We start from the raw sequence: 25,363 nt of genomic DNA on the forward strand, positions 1-25,363 counted from the left end.
GGGAAAACTGATTAGGCAGACTAAAGTAGAATAGTGGGGTGTAAGTTTCAGCAAGTCTAATTTATAATTATGCTAGATATTAATATTACCAATATAGAGACCTGAACATTCTTGATGAATTGGGGGAAACAGGATTTTGCAGGATTGTGGAAATCGACCAGGAAATATAGTGACAGAGATCTTCATAGCAACTTTCAGCATCCCTGGCACACACTCTGGGGCCATTTAGAAAAGGAAAAGAGACCAGTTGGCAAGCAGGTCAAGAAGGAGTATGGGATCCATGGAGAGAGCTCTTACGTACCTTACTACATCAACAGCACCAGCGCGCACCTTGGGATCACTGCCCATAATGGAGACACTGGCTGTGAAGGAACCATCAATACTAAAGACTACACAAGGAGTGGACTTGGCTACCACAGTCAGGAAACACTCAGCATAGGTGTGATCACCCCTGTGGAGAGAAGCAAAATGGAGCCAGGACAATAACAAGTAGCCCCACCGTCTCAGAAGCAGCACTGCATGGCCAAGGCATCCAAAGAACCCATGGGGATAGAGGCACCAAAAGGCTGGCTCTTCCCCTCTATAGCTTTAGAAAACAAAGGAAGAGAACGGTCAAACAGTTCAATGGTGGTAGACTGGCGGGAGATATACCAATGCAACCCATGTATAATAAGGTCTGCATCAAGGCCCCGAGGGTCATAACCTCTAGGGCAATAAGCCAGCCTAGACGGAGAATCGATTGTCCACCCCCACCCCCGAGGAAGCGGCTCAAGAGGTCAACCACAGCCAAGGACTCACCTCACCACCATGCGGACAGGGTACATGCCAATACCCAGCATCTTCTCTTCGGCAAGGGTGTAGGAAAGTCTCCCGCTGCCACTTGTCACCTCTGTGCCATAGTGGACCCATTTCCCTGACAGTGGTTGTGCCATGATGTAGATGTCCACCTGTGACAAGAGATCCCAAGCAGCAGCGTTGTTCATTCCACTGCATGTACTTTTCATTGCATTCCTTACCCCCAAGCTCAACTAACCCCTTAGTTGTGAGAACTGCAGGGGGAGAGGCAGGACCTCCCCCTTAGTTCCCAAGTCCTTGTTACTCCATGATCTGCTCACGGCCATCTTCCCGCACTCCCTGTTGGACATTCCCTAGTCCACTCTGCTGATACACTCTATTTCTGCAACTCCTCAGCCCCTAGGGGACCTTTCCATTCCTTGTGCAAGTGACTTTGGTTTGCTTATCCCCAGCAGACCCCTGTGCAGCTAGGCCCTTTATTACCTTCTCCCCGGTCAGAGTCACCACATCCAGTGGGCCATACATGAAGCGCCCATTGAGGGCTTGGGGTTGCCCCTCACACACAATGACATCGCCAGCACGGTGGTTTGCTGTGACATTCTGAAAAACAAAGGGTGAGCAGCTTTTACCAACTTCATTTCAGCAACAGGAACATGAATTCCTAGGAACTGGAGCTGCCCACCCAATGGCAGCAACGGAACTGGCTAGAGAATAGAACTATTCCAGCTCCCATTCAGGAGAGCAAACTCCTGGAGCATTTAAGCACTTTTTTGGGAGGGTGGGAGAAACAGAGAGATTTCGCCACATGGCAGCTGCTTGTGCCTATAAACCAGGGCGGGCAACCCCCAGCCCACATGCAGCCCATGGAGCTTGCCCATCTGGCTTGCAGAGGCTTGGGTTCTCCTCTGGGCCCCACCCCACACCCTCCCCAAGACCTACCTCCTGGCCGGGAGGGTATTTGGAGGGGGGGGGGGGAGAAATTAGCAAGAGGAATTCCATTGTTATTGCCAATCTGTAATTGAAGGTAACAAGGGAATTCCTCTTTGTGCTGGGTCCTCCTCTGAATGGAAGGGGAGTAGCATGCAAGAGAATCCCCTTACCTCTCATCACAAATCAGAGGTAACAAAGGGATTGGGAAAGTGGCAGCTTCACCTGCCCCACCCCGTCCTAGACAGTTCCTGGTTAGCTGCATTGGGAAGTTGATTCTCCCAATGTTGCTACCGAGGCACAAATAACATCAGGAGCATGACAACAAGAAATTCCAAATCTTTTGCTCCAAACACATTTTGTAAATGATGCATCATCTACATAAAATGCCCCACTTTAGTCCATAATTTGAAATGGCTTTTCTTCTGTACAGAATTCAGAATGCGTTGGGCATGTATTGGAGGGATAAAGGGAAAGAGAGGAAGACAGACAAGAACTGGTGACAAGGTAACATCTGCAAAACTTACCGTATTTCTTCGATTGTAAGGCACACACTAATTTCAGTACCACCAACAGAAAAAAAAAACCCTAAGAAACACCCGTGATTCTAAGGCGCACCCCATTTTTAGAGATGTTTATATGGGGGAAAAAGTGAGTCTTAGAATCGAAGAAATAGGGTATTGGCCACAAAAGGAACTAGGATCCGCCCCTATGCCCTTTCCAAAGCCAAAGTCATAAGTGCTCCAGCCCAAGACAGATCCCAGTTTGCCATGTAAAACAGAGACAAGGCAGGCCCCTACAGGGGACAAGACGGCATACCCGTATCTTCACTTGCGTGCGTTTGCGCTGCCACTTTTCACGAGGAAATGCTGGGCTGTAGATGGAACTTTCCTCATTCTCCGTCACTTGGTGCTGCTCCGTCTCAATCACCTGCAACCACAGAACGTCAGGAGTGCCCAGCCTGGACTTTTAACCACAGTCAAAAACATGCAGCAACTAGTAAAAGGTGCTGTTGCTTAACTCTCTGCTTCTGTTTATATCCTTTCAAAATGGCACAAGGCAAGCACCATTGCTAGGCTTACTGCTCTTGCTAGTACTCACGGGAAACATAGGACGGAGGCTGCCTCATACCAGTTCAGTCTAGTTGTCTAAATGTCCCAAAGTTGCTTACGCTCCAGGGATTCAAGTAGCCCACTCTCCTATCATTGGATCCTTTCTAACGGGAGTTGCCAGGGACTGAACCTGGGACCTCCTGCATGCTAAGCCTGTGCTCTACTGCTGAGCTATAGGTCTTACTCCTACAACCTCCTGTTTGCTTTTGTTTCTCTGAACCAGGAGTCAATGTCAGTCCCTGGCACACAGAGCAATACTCTCTTTTGCCTTCTGGAACAGAACCAGCTTCTGCTCTGCACCATTAGGGCTTCCTTATGAAGCATACAGGGAATCAGCCTCCTGGGCCTGTCCTCTCGATTCATGACCTTGTTCAGGGGTCCACGATTTATTCAACAGGGAACCAGAGAAGAGAACCCTCCTCAAAACCCTCATCGCCTCCAAAATTTCCATCATGGTTGCACTCTCCTATGCAACTCACCAGTCACCAAAACTGTCTATGTCAAATGTGTCCACTAAAGCCTCTCCCCCATTCAAATCCCACATCCCATGCCTGAGTTGAGAACATGGGGAGCGGCCTATGTCACTGGTCCATCTAGCCTGGTATTGTTGACACTGACTAGCAGTAGCTGCTCTCCAGGGTTTCAAGCAGGAATTTTTCCAGTCCTACCTGGAGATGCCAGGGACTGAACCTGGGACCTTCTGCATGCAAGGCAGGTGCTCCACTTGCAAAGGAGCTAGTTGCCTCCTATGCCTCTCCCCTCCTACAATAAACCACTTCTCTATTGGCAGCTTCCCATCAGAGTCACAGCTGCAGCCACCTGTTTCCCAGCCCAGTGGCGCTTTCTCTTCCACTTTGCCTGCAAGAGTTCTCGTACCTGGCGCAGGATGAAGGCAGCGACATCCGCACTTTCCCAATAGCTGGCATGGAAGAGGTGAGGCAGAGTAATGGTGGGGAAGGCCGTCAGTGCCTCCGGGCAGTAAAGAGAGTAGTCAATGCGTTTAGCTCCCCACCAACGATCCAGAACTAGACACGGAGGGAAGAGACCTTGTATTAGGGTGGCCCCAGGGATGTGCCTGCCTTATTTCTCTCCCCACTGCCACTGTGAATTACACCACGGCATGACTGACTCCTCATAGTACGTGCACCCTTTACCATTATCTTTATTTTTCTTCCTAAACCAACACACAAATCATATTTATCACATTCTAGAGAAGCAAAACCCCCCGGGGGGGGGGAGAAAAAAAACAAACGTTTCCCCCATCAGGCCTTCACATCTTTAGGCCATGCAAAAATAATATAAGCATTAGTAGGGATATGGCCACATCTGTCACAACAACCAATCCTTTACAGACATAGCCTAAGTACACAACAGCTTAATTAAAAGGCATTAAGCTTAACTTTTTTAAAAAAATGAGCCCTGAGCTGAAAGCCTAGATGCTAAAAGCAGAAGTGAACAACACAGTGCAAAATCAGGGATCCACATCTTTTTTGTTGTTGCTAGTATCATGACATATGAGTCAATAATAATTATATTACAATAGCTACGCAGGGCATGGGGCCCAAAGGCAACATCTGCTAGGGCAGAGCTATGACGAGCCAGCTTTACCCCAACAATGCTTCACAAACACAGGTTCTGTTTTATTCCACCACACTCTATCCAGCCCATCTTCTTAACAAAAGGCACACAGCCTAGACAGCCAAAGAAGGGGGCAGCTAAGCAAAAATCCATCACAAGGATCCCTGGCCTTCACGCCATAACATCTTGCCCTTCCAAGCCCCCAACCCTACACCGTCCCCTCTTTCTAAGCCAACCTCCACGTCAGAACAAAAGCCCCAAGGCAATCTAAACAGATCACCCAATGACTAAGCTAGACTTGTCATTAAATGTATCTCTGCATTTAAACGGCAGTTTTTAAAAATACAAACAGCATCAATTGAGGCAGGAGGGGTAATAATTTTTGGGATCACAGCAGGCACAGAGGAGGAAAATAACAACAACAACAACAGTAATTTCTTACCCGCCTCTCCTTCTGGATCGAGGCGGGGAACAACATTAGATACAAATACCATAAAATAAAACTGATTAAAAACATATACAAATAATACATTGAAATAACCGTCAAATATCTTAACATTCATTTGGGTAGGCCTACTGGGAGAGATCAGTCTTTATAGCCTTCTTGAATTCGAAAAGGCTATTAAGCTGACGAATCTCTCCCAGCAGGCCATTCTTCTTCAACCCTTTCTTCACTTGCTTCAGTCCCTCCTCCGAAGCTGGTATTTACTTTGGGGGGGGATCCTGATAATTAACAGCCCCCACCCCTAGCTGATGTTATTTTTTTTTTTAAAAAAAAAAGAAACTCCACACAATCAGTGCAATATGCATTTTAGTGTCATGCCCAGTTTGGTCCTAGCTACTCAACTGATACATTCCATTTACTTCAATGGGCTCCTTACATTCTACTTCAATTAAATTTAAGTGGCCTGGCCATACACAGGATTGCATCCTTTTAGTCTTTATTCACCATATAACAGAGCTCCCGTTTTCATTAGTATGAGAGACACAAGCCCGATGGCTTGGCTGTGCCAGGAGACTGTGGAAGCACTCCAGTCCAGAATTCAAGTGACACACAAAGAGGGCACAATATGGCCAAGCAATGACAGGACTGTGGAATTCGGGTGTGCCAGACAAGCGTTTTCTTGGCAGCACAGCAAACATTCAGCCCTTGCAAAATGAACTCACTTGACTCATGGACACAAGCATCATTGTTCAAGTTGCTTTCTGAAATTGCAGTTAATATATTCAGAAAGGACTGCTCCGTGTGAAGGGACAGCTTGATTCGCCGAAGTTTTAAAGACACAAGGGGCACAAGGAAGACACGTCCTCGGAGTATCCGTGACCAAAGAGGCAACAGGTTACAATTACTTCCAAGGAATACATGAAACACTTCATCATCTACTGTTTTTCATGGCTAAAAGAGCTGGAAAAGTATTGCTGCAAAAACAAATGAATGTTCATTAAAAACAAGCACTGTTTTTAAAACGTTGAAGGGAAAAAACCTGACCACAAAATGGCCACACGGATTTGGGTGAGTAACAGGCATGGGGCCAGACCTGAACTATGGTTTTGTGTAAATGGTGAAAAGAGAAGAAGCAGGCAGCAGAGCACTCACTTTTGACAACTTCACTGGTGCTGGTCACAGTGTTCTCGCTTGTGGTTGCCTCGTTTCCTTTCCAGAAACCCCCAAACACCCCTGTCGGAGTAGGGGGAGTTACAAGGTCTAGCTCATTCATGAAGAGGGCAGAGTGAGTCTGCAAAGCCTCAGCTAAGCCAAGGAGAAAGATATAAGCAGAGGTGAGCACAGCAATTGCCACGCATACATCAATCACTTCCAGTCCTCCACTGTACATTGTCTACAGACCCTGAAGTGCCCTTCCTTAGACAGAGTCCTAACCACACCCAGCCAGCATCATAGGGGCAGCTTCAAGCATGTCATGTTACAGGGGTGTGGGCACGCACGCACAACATGACCTCATGATTGCGGTCAACTCCATGGGATTCCCCTGCAGAATCCGCAGCCTTCCTCTGGATGCTGGTTCCTCCAGAAAGACCCACTCAATCAAACCTGCCCATGTGGTCATGATATTCACCTGTACACACTTGCAGCATGGGATCAAAGTAGCTGCCATGATGTGTGAGAGGCACCTTAAGATTTGCAGATGCAATGTGGAAGCTCAGTGCAGTCACAAGTAAGGAACATATTTGTATTTCCATTTCATTTATACTCTACAATCCCTCTCTCTCTTACACACGCAGATGCACACTACCTACATGCTACTACTAATCGTAGTAATAAAAAAGTAACAAAAATATTCAATCCAAAAATGGAGGGGAAAGCAACTGAACAAAACCTATATATTTTTCCTGTCAGTGAAAGAATAGAGCAGAGGTTCCAAACTCCTACTGTTGGTAGCCAAAAAATAACCACGGAGGGCCTTCCCCTTCTATCTTTATCTATATGAGGCAGTGAGTAATTTGAGGTGGGAAGAATAGTTTCTCCTTGAGCCTAACACTTTTCAGAACCTGGTTGTGCCACTAACTGAACCTATATGTGGCAATGCATGCAACAAAAACTTTTTAAATTGGGGATGAAGACTACAGCGGGATTGATACATGCGACAGAATAAAGTGGTAGAATGGGCTGATATTCAGACTGCAGCAAGGGATGACTTTTTTTTTAATGCTCCCCCATATAAAACTACCTGCAAATAGAACTCTAGCTCAGAAAGCATCTAGTAAAAGCACCCTTTACCATGTAGGCCAGCTTTCTACGTGCAGGGAGTACTGAACGCAAGGGGGCAGGTTGCCATTCCATCTGGCTGCAGAAGCATTAGGAAAGGTGGGAAGCAAGGCTGGTGCCACTTGCTCTGGTGAGAGGCCAGCTCCACCGTGCTCCTCATTCTCCTTGAACAGTCCTTTTCTTCTTTTCTTTCATGCCATGTCTTTGAGATTATAAGACTGACTTGTATGGCATTAATCTCATGTAAACAGCACTGGGAGTGTTTTTGGCTGAAGAACCAAATGCTGGAAATAGGTACAGGTCAATGTGACCCTCCCCCATTCTGTTGCCTGTGAAGACCAGGGTGGTCTTCTGCAGGTGCAGCTTTCACGCTACTGCAGCACATCACTGATGGTAACCGCGTCACCTGCTGAAATTCTCAGCACAGCAGAAGACAGAACTCCCCTGATTACTTAATACAGGGGTGAGCAACATGTGGCTTTCTAGATGTTTTGGTCTGTAACTCCCATGATCCCTCACTATTAGCTACATTGGCTAGGGACTATGGGAGCGGTAGGCCAAAAAAATCTGGAGGGTCACAAGTCACTTATGCCTGACTTCATTGAATGCTAGAGCTTCCTAGAACAGGTATCTGCCCTATTCTCCATTGTGCCTCATATTTAAAACCATCCCTGCTCATTCTATAGTGCCCCAGTGCTTGAAAATTCAGTCTTGTGCCCGCAACTCCTGCGAAATACAGAACAACCAACACCACATCTCACAAGTCCCTCCATGTCTGGGCACTCATATCTCACTCTGGCTATAGCATATTTTTCCACATCCATATTCCCCAAAGGGTGGAAGCAACATGTCCCCAGACCGTCCAAGCCTGGCTGTCATGGTGGTTCTCCTCACCCAATGAAGTGGACGATCCATCTCCCAGCGGATACTTCTGATAGCGGGGAACGGCAAAGGGGGGCATGGCGTGGAACTGTTGGGCCAGCAAAGGTTCCAGGCGAGAGGCACAGGGGTCAGCTGCATGGAATAGGTTGTAGATCTGTTCACAGGAGGGGCGCATCTGGGCCACTGAAGAGGCAAGAGAAAGGGTGTGAAAAGCCTACACCAACAACAGAGTAGAGGCGAAAGGAAGATGGCAAGGGAAGGCAGGAGGACGGGAGAAAGGAGGCCCTTACCGTCCATGGCAGGCATCACCGTCTTACGCAGGGCAAGGACCAGCCCCAGGGGTGAACCAAACAAGAAGAAGCCGGACACCTTGAACTCCAGTTTCCCAACTGTGCTTGGCCCCTCAAACGTTTCCACCATGGAGGATGAAGAGTTACTGCTACGCCGAGGGTCTCCTTCTGCCTCTGAGGCAGGCATGCTAGCCTGCAGGCTACGGACAGCAGGAAAAAGACTGTGTCACTGCCAAGAAAGGGACCACAACTCTTTCTCCCCAGGGAACACTTCCCCTAGGAAGAGCACATCAAGGGTGCCTCTAGGCAGCCGTTTTATACTGCTGGCAACAAAGTCAGCACCATGTTCCATGATCTGTTTGTTTCCCCTCCCTATGAATCAAATGGGGAGTTTGCTGAAGTGGCACGGCCTAGACAGTTGTGCTGTCAACCTTTCCCAGACATCACCCCGCCACCACTTCCTTCTTTTTTAAAAGTAGTGAATTTGCAGCACTGTACCTATGCCCCTATTCTCCTTAGGCACCTTTTCTTACCAGACCCTAAGGCCTTAGCTAGACCTAAGGTTTATCCTGGGATCGTCTCGGGGTCATCCCTGTTCATGTAAATGCCACACAGGATATCCCGGGAGCAGGCAGGGACGACCCCGGGACAATCCCGGGATAAACCTTAGGCCACAGTCAGCTACTTCAATATCTTAGAGTCCAGCTATTACATTGATTCATATCAAGATTTCCCTTTCCTCCTCTTTTGTGCACACTGCATCTCATTTACTGGGGTATGGATATGTGCATGGGGGCAGCTGCACAGCTTCAGCATTATTTTAGAAGGAGTTAAAGACATCCAAGAGAACAGAGGGGAGAAAATCACACATATGAAGGGAATACGCATTAAGGTAAACACCAAGGGAGCTTCCAAGACAGAGAGCTACTAACCAAAGGACATTGTGCACCTATTCTACCTTCCTCCTTGAAGGATTATTTGTGGTAAGAAAGAAGATGGAAGAAGCAGTTAGAAAGCATAGGAGGGTTACAAGTGGAAGATGACATTGACTGGACCCCCTCTCCTCGCTCCTGGTTAAATTCTATGAATGACACACGGAAATCACATAACAGCAGCATAATCTGGAAGCTACCTAAACACAGCAGGTAACGAATACCCCTTGCTAGCAATATGTTCAGCAAATATTTGTTATTTTACAGGACAGCCTTCACTGACCTGGTGTCCTCCAGATGTGCTGGACTACAGCTCTGAACTGCCCTACAGTTGTATTCCAACAAATCTAGAGCGCATCAGGTTGGGGAAGGCTGCTTTGGCTGATAATAATCATTTAATGATTTGTTATAATTGTTGGGAGTGGTTTTGTTTTTAATTATTACTTGCTGATATTTTCTTAAGCCAATCGTGTGACTACACCAGGCTGCAGTTTAGGTTTGCCCCAAGTGGGTTGGGCAAGGGTGGGCAACTTGTGGCTCTCCCCCATTGACTATGCTGGCTACGACTGATGGGCATTGCAGCCAGCCGGAAGTTTTGGCCTACAAATTGCCCACCCCTGGTTTAGAATTTCAGATTAAAGGAGACTCCCTGAGGTTGAACCAGCCTGTTTTGTGTACTCACTTTAATATTGGAGAAATCTACTAAGAAAGGCCTCCTATTTAAAACAGGATGTCAGGCAGTTGTGCTTTACAGAAGAAGAGTGATAATCCTATCGATTAGGATGAGTACCAGTCTAATCCTATAGATTCTGTCATCCAGAAGGCTGATCTCCTTTGCAGCCTCTCCTCCCATATCTTCTCACCTGGACAAGAATTGCTGCTGCTGTTGCAAAGAGTCGCCCTCCTGCACCACCACGTTGTCATTGCGCCTCTGGGGGGGTGGGAGCGCTCCTGGCTCAGGACTGGCACGGCCCATCCCTCCAAATGCTTCCGCCCTCTCGAGCAGGGGGTCTCGTGACACAGAGGTCTCTGGAGAAAGCAGCTCCGTGTTCTGAAAGAGAGGATGGAGCAATGAGTGTATGTCTTGGTTCTACTGAGGAGATCCAAAAGCATGTATTAAAAAGGGCAGGATCTTCTCCGGTACTAGTAGAATTCACTAGGCATCAAAGCAAGTGGAAATAGGACAGATGACTCATTGGAGATAGTACATACTAGAACAAGAACATCTGGGTGAAAAATACTCCCCATTGCTACAGCCAAATCAAGAGAGAAACTTGTTCCTCCCATGTCAACTCTCACTTCCTCCCCTTATCTTACAACCACTTAGCAAGACTTCCTTCCTCTCTGCAAGCTCAAGAGAGCAAAGAAGAAACTTAGGCACACATAAGAAGATCTGTTCTAGGGCTCAGTAACTGACCATGCTGCCACGGCGGCTGCTCCCACGACTGCCTGACCCGCCAACCCGGCTTTGGCAGAGGGCATCAAAGGCCAGGATCCCCCCGACGCAGTCCCCAATGAGTAGCACCTGGAAGGGGGAAAGTGAATACACAGTTAGCATCCCACTCCTGGAAGCTGGTACTTAAGCACAGAAAGCCCATGTTGAATCCTAATCAGGGGAAGTCCAAGCTTCACCAACTTTTAAAGCAAACCCAGAGAGGTAGGATCCATATTCCTAACCCTTTCCTATAACTAAGAATTGGGGAAAGAGTATCTGAGAACATCATCAAGAGCTTGTGTTCCAAGCCTAGCCTGCTCTCTATCTTGTTCAAAAATCTTACGGGGGAAATAGAGCTGAAGAGTACAGAGGTCTTGCTAAGAAGAGACCAATGCTAATGGTCTACTCCAATGTTGCAATTGCCCAACAGAGCACAGTCCAAAAATCCCAACATGGCCTGATATGGAATCCTGAGGACCTGAACTATCATCATAAAAACAAAGGCAAGAACTTGTAGGGACACCCACCCTGAAATCACATGGGCATCAAGTGACATCTGCACTTGTTTTAACTGCTCCAAGATAAGCAATCCCGGGCATTTTGGTTTTATAAAAAGAAAGCAGATCTGTAATGCAGAAGTCACAGCACCTTCCCCAAACTACTAATCTCAACCATTCTTTGGAGGAAGCCATGAGAGTTAAATTGGTTTAAATTTCTAGTGTAGATATGCCCTCATTAATCAGGAAGGGGTCTGGATGGAACTTCTTGCAGTCTACGTAAAATTATACTCAAAGGGTCCTGGTGTCTCTGCTTTTATACATATATTGCACCCTAATCTTCTTAACTCTAGCCTTCCTTTCCCCTGAACAAGAAGATTCTTAACCCTATTTAAAAAGAAGACAATGAAGAAAAAATAGAAGAAAAAATTGACCACCACAGCAATGCAGCTTAAAATGTTTGTTGCAACTGAAGCATTTGGGCCACAGAAATTTAAGATTTTTCTTCACAATATTCAGATTCCCCCTCTTCCATGTCCGCCCTGATATTAACCTGCCCTCTCACCTGGCCACAGAAGCCAGTGCCATCAGGGGAGTGGATGAAATTAGCATAGGCCTGGTTGGTACGGGAAATGACGGTTGCGACGGCATTCTGGTAACTGCCCGAGGAGGTGGCCAGGAGAGGCAAAGCAGCCAGTGGGATGTGATCTTGGCTGCTGGACAGACTGTCACCATCATGACTGTAGGGGCTGAGTCTGGGAAAGGAGAGGAGAAAAGTGATCAGGACACAAGCACAGACCAAGTGCTGCTAACACCTAGGCAGCCCAAGCCTCAGCGAAGAGCTCAGGAGGTGCCTCTTTGCTGTGATCCTCAGATTGCCTGGAGCCAAAGGCACCCATAGCCAGCCATGGCCAGCCAGCCAGTACACAGTCTAAGAACTGGCCTCGGGCCCAGCAGTCCTTCTGAGATCAATGGGAAAATTTTCCACCCCAATATCCAAAGCTCCTGAGCGGCTATGGGGAAGAGAGCCAGAGCTCTAAAGAGAAGAAAAGAAAAAAGAAAAAGGGGGAGTTTTATCTTGTAAAATGCCTGCCCTAAGGTCTCCAGCTTCCACCACAAACACAGCTCCCCTTCCTGGCTACATCCTCACTCTCAGTTGCACATCGCTGACTTCAAGTTCTTTGCCTACATCCCCGCGCAAACTACCATAGAATACAGACCTCACCCTTTTCATGATAGCTTAGCACCCACCCAAATTAAAAGGCTCACAGTGGCAATGGATCCCCACACAGCCAGCATGGAGAAGGTGCCACTGCTCTTATTTGCCCCCCTCAGGCTCAGCTACCTCAAGCTTTGGATTAGACAGACAAGAGAAGGGAGCAGCCCTGCCCACCACCAATTGCCTGACAAAACATGCTTCCTACTTAGAGACAAGGGCGTAGGCAGCAGCACAGATAGGCGGGCACGGCACCAGGCGCAGTGCAATGTGCCCCAATGCCTCGGGGAAGTGTAGGCGAGTGACCGAGTCCAAGGTGGCCGTGAGCGTGTGTACATCGGCCTGTTTGGAGCCTGGCTCTCCCACGCCCTGGTCTAGGATGTTGCCACTGTGGAGGATCAGGAAGAGTGCGTGGATACGGCATGTCCTGGAGAGGTCTTCCGAGCCGGCCTATGGAAAGAGACATGGGGGAAGAGTGAGGGACATCGCTGCAGTGGACATGGGATGGGGTGGCTATCACCCAAGCCATGATGGAGGAATTGAACCTGGTGCCCCATACAGTCCAGCCAGGATTCTGGAAAGGTGGCTTAGGAGATGATAACAACAGTGCCATCACCATTAGCTCTCTCCTGTGGCTTGGTACCATAGCTATGAAGGTACTAAAGTAGGTTTGCTCACCTCTGGTGGGCCAGGCGCAGTGACCTCATCACTATCTGGCTTGGCTGCCCCAGCAGTATCAACTGCAAAGACAAGTTATTTCAATGAGCAGCACTGGATAGAGAAGGAAAGCAAAAGCAAAGACAGGCTCTAGAGGGCATGGAGGAGAGTAGTCATAGTTGGGAGGAAGAGTGGCCCTCACAGCTGCACTTCAAGGGACAGAGAGAGACAGAGATCTGTCACCAGAACCCATATGCTCTTGCAACTATAAGCAGAGAAATCCAGGAATCTGCACGGCTATGCTTAGGCTGCAAAAGGTGGAAGACAATGTTGAACACAGAAGGCAACAGCATGCACTTTGGGCTTTTTTAAATAGCAAGTTTCTAGACCACTGGTACCAGAGAAAAGCCTCAAAATACATTGGTTGTATTTACAAAAAAACTATTGAAAACAGACAAGGCCTATGGTCAGTGGAAAGGAAGGAGTGGTGGTGGGAGAACTTTGAACTTTCAGTTCATGTCCAACTGTCCTTTTGCACCCTTGTAAGGGGACGGTGGGGGGGGGGGGATGAAAACACAATATTAAAGCCCTTTTTTAAAAAATCTACCACAGCGCCCAAATATTTTAAGTGTGTAATTCAATTGCACAAAGTGAACATAAAAACCAAAACAAACTTCTACACAAATTGGACCTATTTTTAGGAAGCATGCCATTTGCAGAATTTGAGATGTGTAGTCTCAAGTGTTTGGAATCCCCGGCAGAGATTTCCAGAAGCCCCCATAAAGACCTCTGGACACTTCCAAGGTCCCTTTCTATTCCGTATGTGAACTGCTCCCTCACCAAGAACATCATCCGGCTCACTCGGTCGCTCCAAAGTGTCGAGAAAGTCATTTGAGTTCCACTTCGTGATTTCCTTGGCAAAAACATCATCGCTGTCTGAGAAATCCTCTAGGGAAGCAAAAGTCATTGAGAGGCACGTACAGTGCAGAACATATGGCTACATCCACCACAATTACATCCACAGTTCACAAATAGGAGACAAAAATGTAACGATTTGAAGGAGATGCATTATAAGACAGACCATTGGTCAATCTAGTCCAGAAGCATCCACGCTGTCTGGCGATAGCTCTCCAGACTCTGAGGCAGGAGTCTTTTGCTGACTTCCAATCTGTGATCTTTAACTAGAAATGGGGAAAAGGTCCCAGGTTCAATTCCTGGCATCTCCAGGGAGGAATGGGAAACACCGCTGTCTGAAACCCTGGAGAGCTCCTGGCCACCAGTGTAGATCAACAATGGCCATCTGGAAGACCATCAGGTTGGGAAGGCCGATGTAGACAATGTTGAGCTAGATGGACCAATCATCTCATTCAGTATAAAGCAGCTTCCCATATTTCCTATGAATGTGGAGCATTATACATACAAAAACCTGAGTTTTACCACTTAGCTAAAATCTGTCTTTGCATAAGAACATAAGAAGAGCCATGCTAGATTGGACCAAAGGCCTATCTAGTCCTGCAATCTGTTCACACAGTGGCCCACCAGATTTCTATGGGAAGCCCACCAGCAAGGCTTGATCACAATAGGATCCTCTTGCTTGTGTTCTCTAGCAAATGGTATACAGAGGCATCCTGCCTTTATCTTCCATGGATTTTTTTCATTCCTTTTTAAAGTCATCCAGGTAGTTGGCCACATATGATACCTTGTGTTAGCAGATTCCATAGCTTAACTATGCACTGTGCATATGTGAGCACACCCATCTACAAAGAACAAAGACCACAGATTCTGATCTTCCCCTCTCCACGCAAATCCATCTGATGAAGAGGTATAGGTGTACAATTTTTTAAAAAAAACCTTAGGAATTATATTTATTAGACCAGAAGTTGCTGCAAAATGGTCTAGTCAATTTCACATATTCTCATTCTTTGAAACCAGTGACAGGGTGGTGGAATGGCTACATTCAGGAAAGTGAGTAAACATGTTTTTCCCTCCACATCAAATTATGCTTGTAGTTAGGAAGCTGTAAAACAGCCAGTGTGGTATAGTTGTTACGCATGCTGGGCTAAAATTAGGGAAATCAACGTTCAAATCCCTACTCAGTCCTGAAGTTCACTGGATGATCTTGGGCCTGTCACTCTCTTGGCCTAACCTACTCACAGGGTTGTTGTGAGGATAAAAAGGAGGGGAGGGAACCTTGTAAACTACACTGAACTCCTTTGAGAAAGGCGGAGAAAATGTAGTAAAAAATAAATAAATGAGGCTGGGGAGAAAAATCCAAACAGGCCCATCTCCCAAGGTCCTCCTCTGGGTGCCTACTCAGAGGGAAGCTCGGAGGATGGCAACAAGAGAAAAGGCCTTCTCTGTGGTGCCCCCCCCCCCAAAATGTGGAACAATCTCCCTGACGAGGCCCGCCTGGTGCCAACATTGTCATCTTTTTAGCGCCAGGTCAAGACTTTTCTCCTAAACATTTAACAATATGTAATGAGCCTGGGTTTTTTTGGCTCATAGTTTTTAAAGTTGTTATAGTGGTTTTAAACGTATGCGTATATTGCATATTTTTGTGGTTTTTAATTTTTGTTTATTGTTTTTAAGTGTTTTTATCTTATGTGAACTTCCCAGAGAGCTTCGGCTATGGGGTGGTATACAAATGCAATAAATAAAATAAATAAATAAAATAAGGAGGCCTGGTTCACACAGGCTCCTGAATACCAGTCTCTACATGCCTGCAGTAGAAGCTGTCAGAACCAACAGCTAAAAGCACATACAGATTACTCTCTTTCAGCTCTGAGTCCTCCTAGAAATAGATGCTTACACAGACTGCTCCTCTATTCAGCACTACGTACCATGAGCATCAAAGAATTCCTCCTCAGAACTGTTCTCGGAGTCCCGTGCAATATTTTGCATCCGCCACTCTGATAAGCTGTGGGGAGACACAGCAACTGTAGAGAGACATCAAGTACAGAGAGATCAGGACCAAGAGTTTTACAGAATTATTTCTGTGGAAGGCCAGCAATAAGCAGAAAGTCACCTCAAATCAAAAGCAAGCCTCCCCCACGCCCAACACTCCTATCTGAGAATAATACAGGGTGCTTCCAAATGGGCAGCTCCTAGCACTAACAATCAAAAGGCATTGAGCAGCAGTTACATCTTTTGCTCCTTTTGTGCTAAGGAGAAAGATGGAAGAAACATAGGGAGAAAAAGGAGGGGTTACAAATGAGAGATGGTTTCTCAACATACACATACTTGCAAAATTCCATGTTTGAGGCAGGGAGATTGCATAATAGAAGTCTTGACTGGAAGCACCCACAAAAGCCCTCCCCATTACAAGCTACGGTCAATTTCTTCTTATACGCTGTTCACAGGTGATTATTCTGTGAAGCCACTGGAATGACTTCTCCCTAATTGCAACGGTGACCTTCAGCATCAGTAAGTTACTACTGTACAAACACGAAGGGGAAGTCTTGCTGTGGGGCGCCTGCTCTCTCAATTTTGCTAATGTCTAATTGCAGCAGCTTCCCCTCATCTCATACAAGAGAAGTGAATGGTGACACTGACTAACCAGATGGCAAACAATTCTTGGTGCAATCAATTTCACAAGAGAACTTCTGTACTGTTTCCCCCATCTCCTGCCTTTTAATGTCTACATGAGCACATACACAGGCATGTATCCAATATTTTCATGTGCTTTTTAAAAAGTTTCTGCTTCAAGCACGGGGTGGGGTGGGGGGGGGAGCGATAGCACAGGAGACAGGAATGAGAAAAGGTGTGTTACTATCATGAACACTATCCAATAAGTACCCTTAACCATCTGTCTCTAAAATGTATACATATGTACGCTATGTCACCAGACAGATGACTGCACAATTCAAAGACTATTTTGATAAAGCATCCTTGCTGTGTGTCAAATCCACGTAAGGCAAGCCAGGTGCTACATGGAAGGCAAAACCCTTCTGGGGTTGCTACCCAATCCAATTTCTAGGGGAAATCCATCTTAATCTCCAGTACAGGGGCCAGTTAACCCCTGAGCATAAAGCAAAACTGATCTGAGGTTACAAGATAATGCTGTTGGTCCTTTACCATGAGTCCTCTGCACCTGAAGCTTACCACCAGTAGCATCAATCATTTATACTCTGAGAGGGGAAAGTCCTCTCTGATCCTGTCCTACTCTCCTCCCTACAATGGGCTCCGCTATTTCCGATTGCTACAATTACGGCTCACCAGCATGCTGCGAAGAGTATGACGAGCGAGAAGAAGTTGACCACTGCTTGGCAAATGGATCATCTGGGGAGGAATCAGGAGCCCTTAGGGTGTCGTCTCGGTCCTGTTTCTCGCAGGCACCTAGCTCAGTTGGGCGTTCAGGACTGGGTACAGCAGGGCCTATCTCAGGCTCCATGCACGTGGCCATCTTCTGCGCCAGCATGCGTGCCGTCTCTTCCTCCAGCCTACGGATGTCATCCATGGTGAGATCTATCCACTCGTCCTGCCAGCACCAGGCCTGGCGATGTGCCCGCAGCATCACCTTTCGTAGGCCTGCAGGGGATGTCCAGAGTTGTGATGGCACAGCTCTTTTCACAAACTCCAATTAAAACCACAGCTTTCCCCTCCATTAACTTTATTTATTAACAGACCTGGCTTCAGCTGTCAATACATTAAGGATCATTACATTTCGCTTCATGAAATGTTTCCTCTACAGGTTTTCCCACAGTTAAGGAAAGCATTAAGGAAGGGATGGGCAACCTTCTAGCCACAGAGGTCCCCATCCGGCCTCCAAGCAGTTTCCAGAGGCCCTGCCCTTTCTACCTCCAGCCCTGTCAGGAGACCCCTACTCTTATCTCCAATCAATAATCCAAGAGAGGATTTAAATATCTTTAAATATTGCTAAAATTTAAAGGTATTGAAAGAGAAAGGTATTTAAAAATATGCACAGAACTGAGTTGCACTTTGTACGCTAGAAAGCTGTTGCACTCGGGCTAATTCCCAAGTCGACAGGCATAGAACTGAGTTCTGGGTTGTATACCTAGTGGGAAAATGGCCGAATTGGTATGAATTACAACTGCACTGCCCACTTTGCTTTGGCCCTGCCTACTGTCATTAGCCCCACCCCTGTGCCCTTAACCTTGCATTCCGCTGGAATGTGCCCCCAGCCAAAGACCCTTCCCAAATTGGAATTTGGCCCCTGTGCCAAAAAAGGCTCTCCACCCCTGCATTAAAGCTCTGGTTCAGATTTATAAGGGAGACCAAGGTTAGAAACCTGGGTGCAGGCCGTGGGATTGCATCCTCTTGTGCATGAATTCTCCCCCACCCAGGACCTAGTTTTGGCATTATCTTCAACCATCATTAACTCAGGCTAAATTGAGACTGGGTACGCTACTCAAGTCACTTTGAGAGCCCGGTTTTAACACCATACCCAAATAACACCAAACTAGCGTGGTAAGAGGAGAGTGTATTTGTGATTGGGGGGTGGGGGTGGAGGAAGGGCTCAGTTCTAAGTCTGAACCAGGCCTAAGTCCAAATACAATATCCACACTGACTTGTAGGCAGGAATCTAATCTCCTATTGAAATATTGTAATTGCCCTTTACCTGAGATCACTATATACCTCACTATATCAGCCCATCTAACATTTCACTGGAGGCAACTAATACACAATGCAACAGGGAACGAATTAAGCGTGATACTTCGGATAATTTGCTCTCCACTCAGTTGCCTTCCAAACCTTAGTTCCTATTCTTAACATATTAAATGTTAGCTTCACACAATGAAGTTTCCGTCAAGCCAGCTTGTATTGGGGTTCAGTAAAACATTCTCACAGATAATGATTTCAGTCTTAAGTCTCTTTTAGAAATCCAGGACTCTGCTCGAATCCATGAAGTGAAAAATGTGTAAAAGCTTTATAAAAGGCTCTTGCCTCCTCCATAACCCTTCGCCCTAGTAATGCAAGGTGTTAACATGCAGGAGCACAGGCTAAGTCAGTAGGCAGTGAAAAGTTTCCCAATTTCTCAACTGAGAATTGCTGCACAGGTTTAGGTACCAATTCAGTATCTGCCAGGAGCTAATATGCACAGACTGTATTTACACATACCTTTTTGAAAGGACAGGTTCTATTCTTAATTTGTTACTAACAACTTCCCTTTATCCGCACACATAGTTTGGATGAGATTTTAGCATCTGACATTTCATGTAATTTGCCCTAAACAAGCATCCACAAATCATGGCTGGGGATACTAGCCGACCATTATTTCATGTTGCCGCTGTCCTGCCATGTTTCCTGACTTTAACTGTGCTGCTGGCAGCAGTCCCTCTTTCCTCAGCATGGGTCTCTTTATCTCTCTCTTTCTCACTGCCTCTCCCACTGCATCCCAGCTTTCCCCAACACTTCTGGGGTCACAACCCCTGGAAAACCACAGTGTCAGGAAGTGCACTCCATGGGCCAAACAGCTCACAAATTAGAACCTCTCTTGGCACTTGTCCTGCCCTTGCAGCCAGATCTCGAGACTAGCTGCAGAGGTTTGGCAGAGCTGGACTTGCGCAGCGTCAGTGATGGGTGTCCACCATCCCACAGGCTCCAAAGATCACTGGAATTACACCCACAGCTGCCATTTGTTCATGGACTGTGGCTCCTAAATAAACATGTTGATGTGTCAGGGCTGTCCCTGGTGACCAGCAGAGAAATATGGATGCCTCTGCCCTTAAAAGGCACAGGCAACCCAGTTATTTTTTTAAAAGCCAGAAAAAAATTGGTTGAATACGGGTACCGCCCTAGTTTGTTCCTTTAATGCAGTTTCCCCAAGGGATACTTGGAGCTGCTGCTGGATCTTTGGGCAGTCATTAAGTTTCATTTCACACCAAAATAGCCTTGACAAAGTGTGAACAGAAAGAGGACATTCAGCAGAGGAGGAGTGCATAAATGCTGACACCATGAGAAAACAGGCACCCTGACTCTGCCGGCACTGGAGGATATAAAGCCGTTCCACGGGCTGGAACCACAGTGTAGCAGGAACTAGCCCATTTCCCTAGCCTAAAGCCACTTGCTTGGCGGAGAAGGACTGCAACGGATAGAAAGGTGGAAGACGTCCCCCACATGCTCACCTACATCATGGATGAACTGTTCAATCTTGGACTGCATGCCCCAGTAGCGGAACTCCACCTTACAAAGCTTGTAAGCACACATGAAAGGTCCGGCAGCTGCATTCTCCAGCCAGTCATCGCCCAGAGGTCCACGTCCTGTCTTGACTGAGTAGTAAAGCCGTGGATCTTCCTCCACCTTGTACTCGCCAGGTGAGATGGGGTCCCGCACAATGTCTATGGTGTCTGTGGATAAGTGGAATGGAAGTTGAATGGGAAGCAAGTACCTGCTTCCATTGGAAACAAGAGAGCCTTTCTTCAGATTCTCTGGCTGCCCTGCCCTTCCATGTCACAGAGTTTGCTCAAAGCCCCAGCAAAGACATTCCTTTGTTCCTTCCATAAAGACCACTTCCCCTCTCTCTTACCAGCAGCCGCAGAGTGATGTTACACAGCGGTGGTGCTGTGTTGACGTCGCTCCCTTCGAAAAAGTCAGGGTAAATCCCCGACTTTTTCAAAGCAGAGCATCGTGGGGAAGCCCTGCAGTGGCTGTGAAGCTGCGCCTGCATCATCTAACCAATGGGGCACAGATCCACAGCCACCGCAGGGCTTTCCCCATGTGTAGCTAGCCATCTAGATTCGAATACCCTACAACAGGGGTGCTTAACCTCCATCAGCCAGATGGCTGAATTCCATTTTGGAGAAGCTCTCAGGGGCCGCATTCTGGTGCTGAGCATATTTCAGCTTAGAGGTCTTACTGCCAGTAACTAAGCCTTGGGAGAGGCATCCCAACCTTTTAGAATGGGGCGGAGGGGGTGGGGAACATGCCAAAGCAAACAATTGGTGATTGGGGCCGGGGAAAGAGCATGTGGCTACTAGGGGACCTCCAGAGGGCTGAAGTGAGACCTCAGAAGGACCAGATTTCACCCCTGTGCCTGAAGTCCTGCACCTCTGCTTTACAAGAAAGGCACAACAGGAGCCATGAACTAGATGGGTGACCGCAAACATACACTGTCAGCTTACATCTGTCCCCAAAGTGCCATCAGATATTAGCCTCATTAGCCTCTCCCACCCTTCGCACATCCATATGAACACATCCTACAACATTCTGTATTACCCAAAGGGGCTTGGAATACTTACCCAGAATCCTTTGCCTGCGCTCCACAGCACTTAGGTTGAAGATATTGTTCTGTTTCCCAGCATCCGGACGGTAATAGGTCTCAATCTCAATAGAAAATTTCTCCACAAAGGGGCAGGTGTATCTGTAGGGGAAAGGGGGTGAATCTGACAGCCCTGCCCCCACCCAGCTTGCAGTCAGAAACCCACCCTCCCACCAGGATAGCCACCCTCTTCTCAGCACTCGCTTTTCCCGCTCCCAAGATGCCTCCCCTTTACCTGGTGCGTGTGTAAGGATAGGCATTCCAAGACTCTTCTTCCACCTGCAGAGCTGCCTTGGGTAGGAGGGCACGGAACCAGCTGGGGATGTGAGAGCCCACGTGGTAGATCTTGTGTGTATACTGACCGCTCCCGCCTGGGCCATCGCTGTAGGGCCGGTTGGACAGGATCTCAACCCCACTGCCCTCGCCACTCGACTCCTCTCGGCTTTTCTTCTGGAGAGCAGGAGAGCCAGTCCTGCTCAGCCTGTGCCCCACAACACCTCTCCCCCTTTGAGCCTGCTCACACTCTTGCCTCCCTCATCCCTGCTCAGTTTCTGACCCCACCACCCCTGTCGATCACAGGGCTCTGTCTTGCCACACACTCCCGTCAGGTTTGCTCTTTGTATTCCATCTCATTCAGCACTGATGTTACCTGGATCATGTACAGCTGGGCCACCTGGTACTCTGTCAGGCTCATGGGCAGCAGGATGTGATATTCCTTGATCAGCATTTTGACAGTCAGGCCCTGCGAGTTAAAATAAAATAGGGGATAAAAGTGTGTAGCCAAGAAAGAGGCAGGATATCTATGCAAGTGGCCATTATGCACTTGCAGAGATACAGAGAAGGCACGGTTCAATGGCAAAGAAGGGATTAAGGCAGCTGAAGATACCTGTGATTTGCACAATAAGTATCCACTATAACTTCCACCAGAGGCTTCACATTCCCTTGCAGAGGGCATTTTGACCCCCACACTATAGCAATAATTGACTTTTCACTGGACCGACTGACTGATTTCTGGCATCACTCAGACTGCTGTTTTTTGTTTTTGTTTTGTTTCCAGTTTAGCCTCACTGACAGGAAACAGACATGTGTTGAAACAAATGACTATATACATCTGGGTGGTGATAAGGATTCTCTGGCTAAAGGTGGCATCTTGAACCTTGTTCTCACTTCCTCAGAAGAGAAGCTGTAAAGAAATCCCCAGCTGACCTTATTTCAAAATACAACCCACTGGGTAGGTTTCCATAGCAACTGTAGGCTAATGTGCGGCTAGGGAGTTTCAACTTATCGAAAGGGAAATGCAGGGGGAGCAGCACCATTTTGACATTCTATGCCTCTACTCCTTGCTTCATCCTCTCAGCTGCTTGCACAGCAGATCAACTATCTATGTAGCCCCCTTTATACTTGCATTTGCCCCCCATCATTTACCAGCAAGTTTCAATTTGCTATTGCTCACCAAACCTCAAGTGAGGTTATTTCACCTTCCCACGGAGCATTGGAGCTGCTCAAGCAATGAACGCACCATACCAAAGTAAGGCTTCAATCCTAACATGCTTATTACGGAGTAAGCCTTCCAGGTAAACATACATAAGGCAATGCTGTCAGTTTATGCTGGCCGTCCCCAACCTGATGCCCTCAAGGCTCTTTGGACTACAACTCCCAGCATTCCTGACCACTGGCCATACTGGCTATAAATGATGGAAGTTGAAGTCCAAAACATCTGGAGGGCACAAGGTTGGTGGGAGGGGGAGGCTGGTTTGCATAGGGTGACCCTATGAAAAGGAGGACAGGGCTCCTGTATCTTTAACAGTTGCACAGAAAAGGGAATTTCAGCAGGTGTCATTTGTATATATGGAGAACCTGGTGAAATTCCCTCTTTATCACAACAGTAAAAGTGCAGGAGCTATACTAGAGTGACCAGATTTAGAAGAGGACAGGGCACCTGCAGCTTTAACTGTTGTGATGAAGAGGAAATTTCACCAGGTTCTCCATATATACAAATAACAGCTGCTGAAATTCCCTTTTCAATGCAGCTGTTAAAGATACAGGAGCCCTGTCCTCCTTTTCATATGGTCAGCCTAGGTTTGCGTCAACAATAGCTTTGGCTATCCCACCCCTTGCCCTTCCAGTTCTTTGCTTGAAGCACATTATAATCAAACTTTCTGAAGACATGAGTCACCATCTTTCCATCTCTTCCTATATTTTACAGCTATATAACAAGCAGGAATTGAACTGGCTTAGCTATGCCTAGCAAGAAGTCACAATGATGAGGACAGCTACTGAATCTCTGCCCATCATGGAGTTGTTAAAGGCACAAAAGTCCAGCCAGGAAGAAAGTTTGCAACCCCAGCAGTGGACTATTCTCATTTACACCCCTGCCCCCCCCTCTCACACACTCACTCCTCTGCCTCTTGGCCCTTGCACTCCACACCAACTCTCAGTTTAATATAAGCCTTTATGGAGCACATTTCAAGCATTCGAAGAACTTCACATATATTATCTCAATAATCCATACAACAGCCCTGTGAAGTCAGCCAGCATTATTATCCTCATGTATAGAGGATTGAGGTTGCAAGAACAGGTGTTGGACTCACAGCTCTCACTTTTAAAATTGCTACACCACAAATCCTTGCACTCTACATTCTGTCTGGAAAACACTGTGCTAAAAGAGGTTAACAGCCCACCATATTCAAAATAATGCAGCACAGGCTTTAAAGCAGTAGTCAGCAAGATGTACCATCACCAGAGATACCTGTAGGAAAGGACAGGTTTAGGAGAACATACGTAGGTAGCTCAAGCAGTCAAGTTGATTGTGCTACTCACTACCTGTGGAGATGACATTACTCCACACCAGGCACCCTGCTCTGAGTTCTCAACCAATCAATATTTGTGGGAAAACTTGCTCCTTAGTTCAAACATGCTGATCATTTTAAGATTCTGAGCTTGAAAACAAAATTCTTCAACTGAAGAATCACAGGAGACACGTCTTCATGCTCATTCCGCACAATATTCTCATCTCCAGCGGTGGGGCAAAAGAAAATCAATGGGGGGAAAATATCCTGTCTGAGTCACAGGATTAAAGGTTGCATAAAAAAAAAAACCTGAATAAACCTACTCATGTTTAACATGAATGAAGTTCAGTTGTTCCCATGGATGTACCAGGGAGACTACTCCAGAATTTCACTCCCTTATAAAGCCACATCCAGCAGTAACAACTTCATGTCCAAACATTCCCATGTCTTAGCCACAACACAGTCAGCCAACTACGCATTTAACATACTTCATGTTATCTCTAGCAAGCCGTCTTCCTCCAGCCTCAACTACCCATTTAAACACACACACACACTATTTGGGAACGTGCTCTCATTCATTCAAACCTAATAATTGTCAGTAATTACGTGGGCATTAGCAAGTTGGTACAGGGGACAGGATGGCATACATTCAAGGTTTAATCCTAAACACACCTAATAAACTTGCACAGGATTGGACTGTGCAACTGCATACGTAAGCACACTTACTAGCGAGGAATGGGGCATACTTCTGAGTATACACACACCCAGGAATGGTGTTTATATTGCAGGGACGTCAATATTTAACCCAAATGCTATGTACTTTTATTTGCTTCTTGCGCATTTATCCCCAATTCCATATTTGCCTTTTTAAATGGAAAAAGGAAGCAAAGATACAGCTCACAAAACATACTTACCTCAAGAAACAACTCTTGAGTTTACCCCCGCCTAATGCACTCATCAAGGCCTGGCAAAAAGTATCGCTATCGACCCCCTCCCCCATCACCTCGTGCGCCTTTAGCAGCCACAGAACAGACCAAATCAGCAGGTGCAGTTTACACTTATACTACACCTCCATGTTTGGGAACGCTTTAGCTGTTGAATTTATGCCTGTTGTGTGCCCATTAAAGACGCCAGAGCTCAGCCCAAAAAAGGCGAAGGCAACCCGACTGACAAAGCAAGCTACTCAAGCGGCTCAAAAACACCCGTCCTCGCCAAAGTTCAAGTTAAGGCCAGGCATCAAGGCAACAAGATCCAACTAAACACTACAACCAGTACAAACCAAGCCTCGACAACGCCCACGAACTCATCAG

The 25,363-nt window shown here is 46.9% G+C and overlaps 2 protein-coding genes across 5 annotated transcripts in view; both read right to left on the bottom strand.

Moving 5' to 3' along the window:
* MRPL16 (mitochondrial ribosomal protein L16) overlaps positions 1-16,760 on the bottom strand; it is a 119,920-nt gene extending 103,160 nt beyond the window's left edge. Inside the window, exon 1 of the mRNA XM_063116951.1 lies at positions 16,755-16,760. The gene's annotated coding sequence lies outside the window, so the exon portion shown is untranslated. The remainder of the gene's footprint in view (positions 1-16,754) is intronic.
* PITPNM1 (phosphatidylinositol transfer protein membrane associated 1) overlaps positions 1-25,363 on the bottom strand; it is a 28,439-nt gene that overhangs the window by 2,389 nt on the left and 687 nt on the right. For 2 of the 4 annotated variants that reach the window (XM_063116943.1, XM_063116944.1), the window contains exons 2-21: positions 21,914-22,006; positions 21,500-21,714; positions 21,245-21,366; positions 20,132-20,353; positions 17,262-17,573; positions 15,887-15,982; positions 13,887-13,994; positions 13,068-13,129; positions 12,598-12,839; positions 11,739-11,928; positions 10,659-10,766; positions 10,105-10,292; positions 8,310-8,509; positions 8,032-8,202; positions 6,010-6,162; positions 3,711-3,859; positions 2,542-2,652; positions 1,279-1,395; positions 799-947; positions 302-451 (exon numbers count right to left, since the gene is read on the bottom strand). In XM_063116943.1, coding sequence (XP_062973013.1) covers positions 302-451; positions 799-947; positions 1,279-1,395; positions 2,542-2,652; positions 3,711-3,859; positions 6,010-6,162; positions 8,032-8,202; positions 8,310-8,509; positions 10,105-10,292; positions 10,659-10,766; positions 11,739-11,928; positions 12,598-12,839; positions 13,068-13,129; positions 13,887-13,994; positions 15,887-15,982; positions 17,262-17,573; positions 20,132-20,353; positions 21,245-21,366; positions 21,500-21,714; positions 21,914-21,991 — 3,143 coding nt within the window. In that variant the 5' untranslated portion in view covers positions 21,992-22,006. Of the gene's footprint in view, positions 1-301; positions 452-798; positions 948-1,278; positions 1,396-2,541; positions 2,653-3,710; positions 3,860-6,009; positions 6,163-8,031; positions 8,203-8,309; positions 8,510-10,104; positions 10,293-10,658; positions 10,767-11,738; positions 11,929-12,597; positions 12,840-13,067; positions 13,130-13,886; positions 13,995-15,886; positions 15,983-17,261; positions 17,574-20,131; positions 20,354-21,244; positions 21,367-21,499; positions 21,715-21,913; positions 22,007-24,376; positions 25,154-25,363 lie in introns of those variants that run through there. The other 2 variants (XM_063116945.1, XM_063116946.1) reach the window with 2 other exon arrangements.

Source organism: Elgaria multicarinata, chromosome 2 (genome assembly GCF_023053635.1).
Source record: "Elgaria multicarinata webbii isolate HBS135686 ecotype San Diego chromosome 2, rElgMul1.1.pri, whole genome shotgun sequence".
Classification (NCBI taxonomy): Eukaryota; Metazoa; Chordata; class Lepidosauria; order Squamata; family Anguidae; genus Elgaria; species Elgaria multicarinata.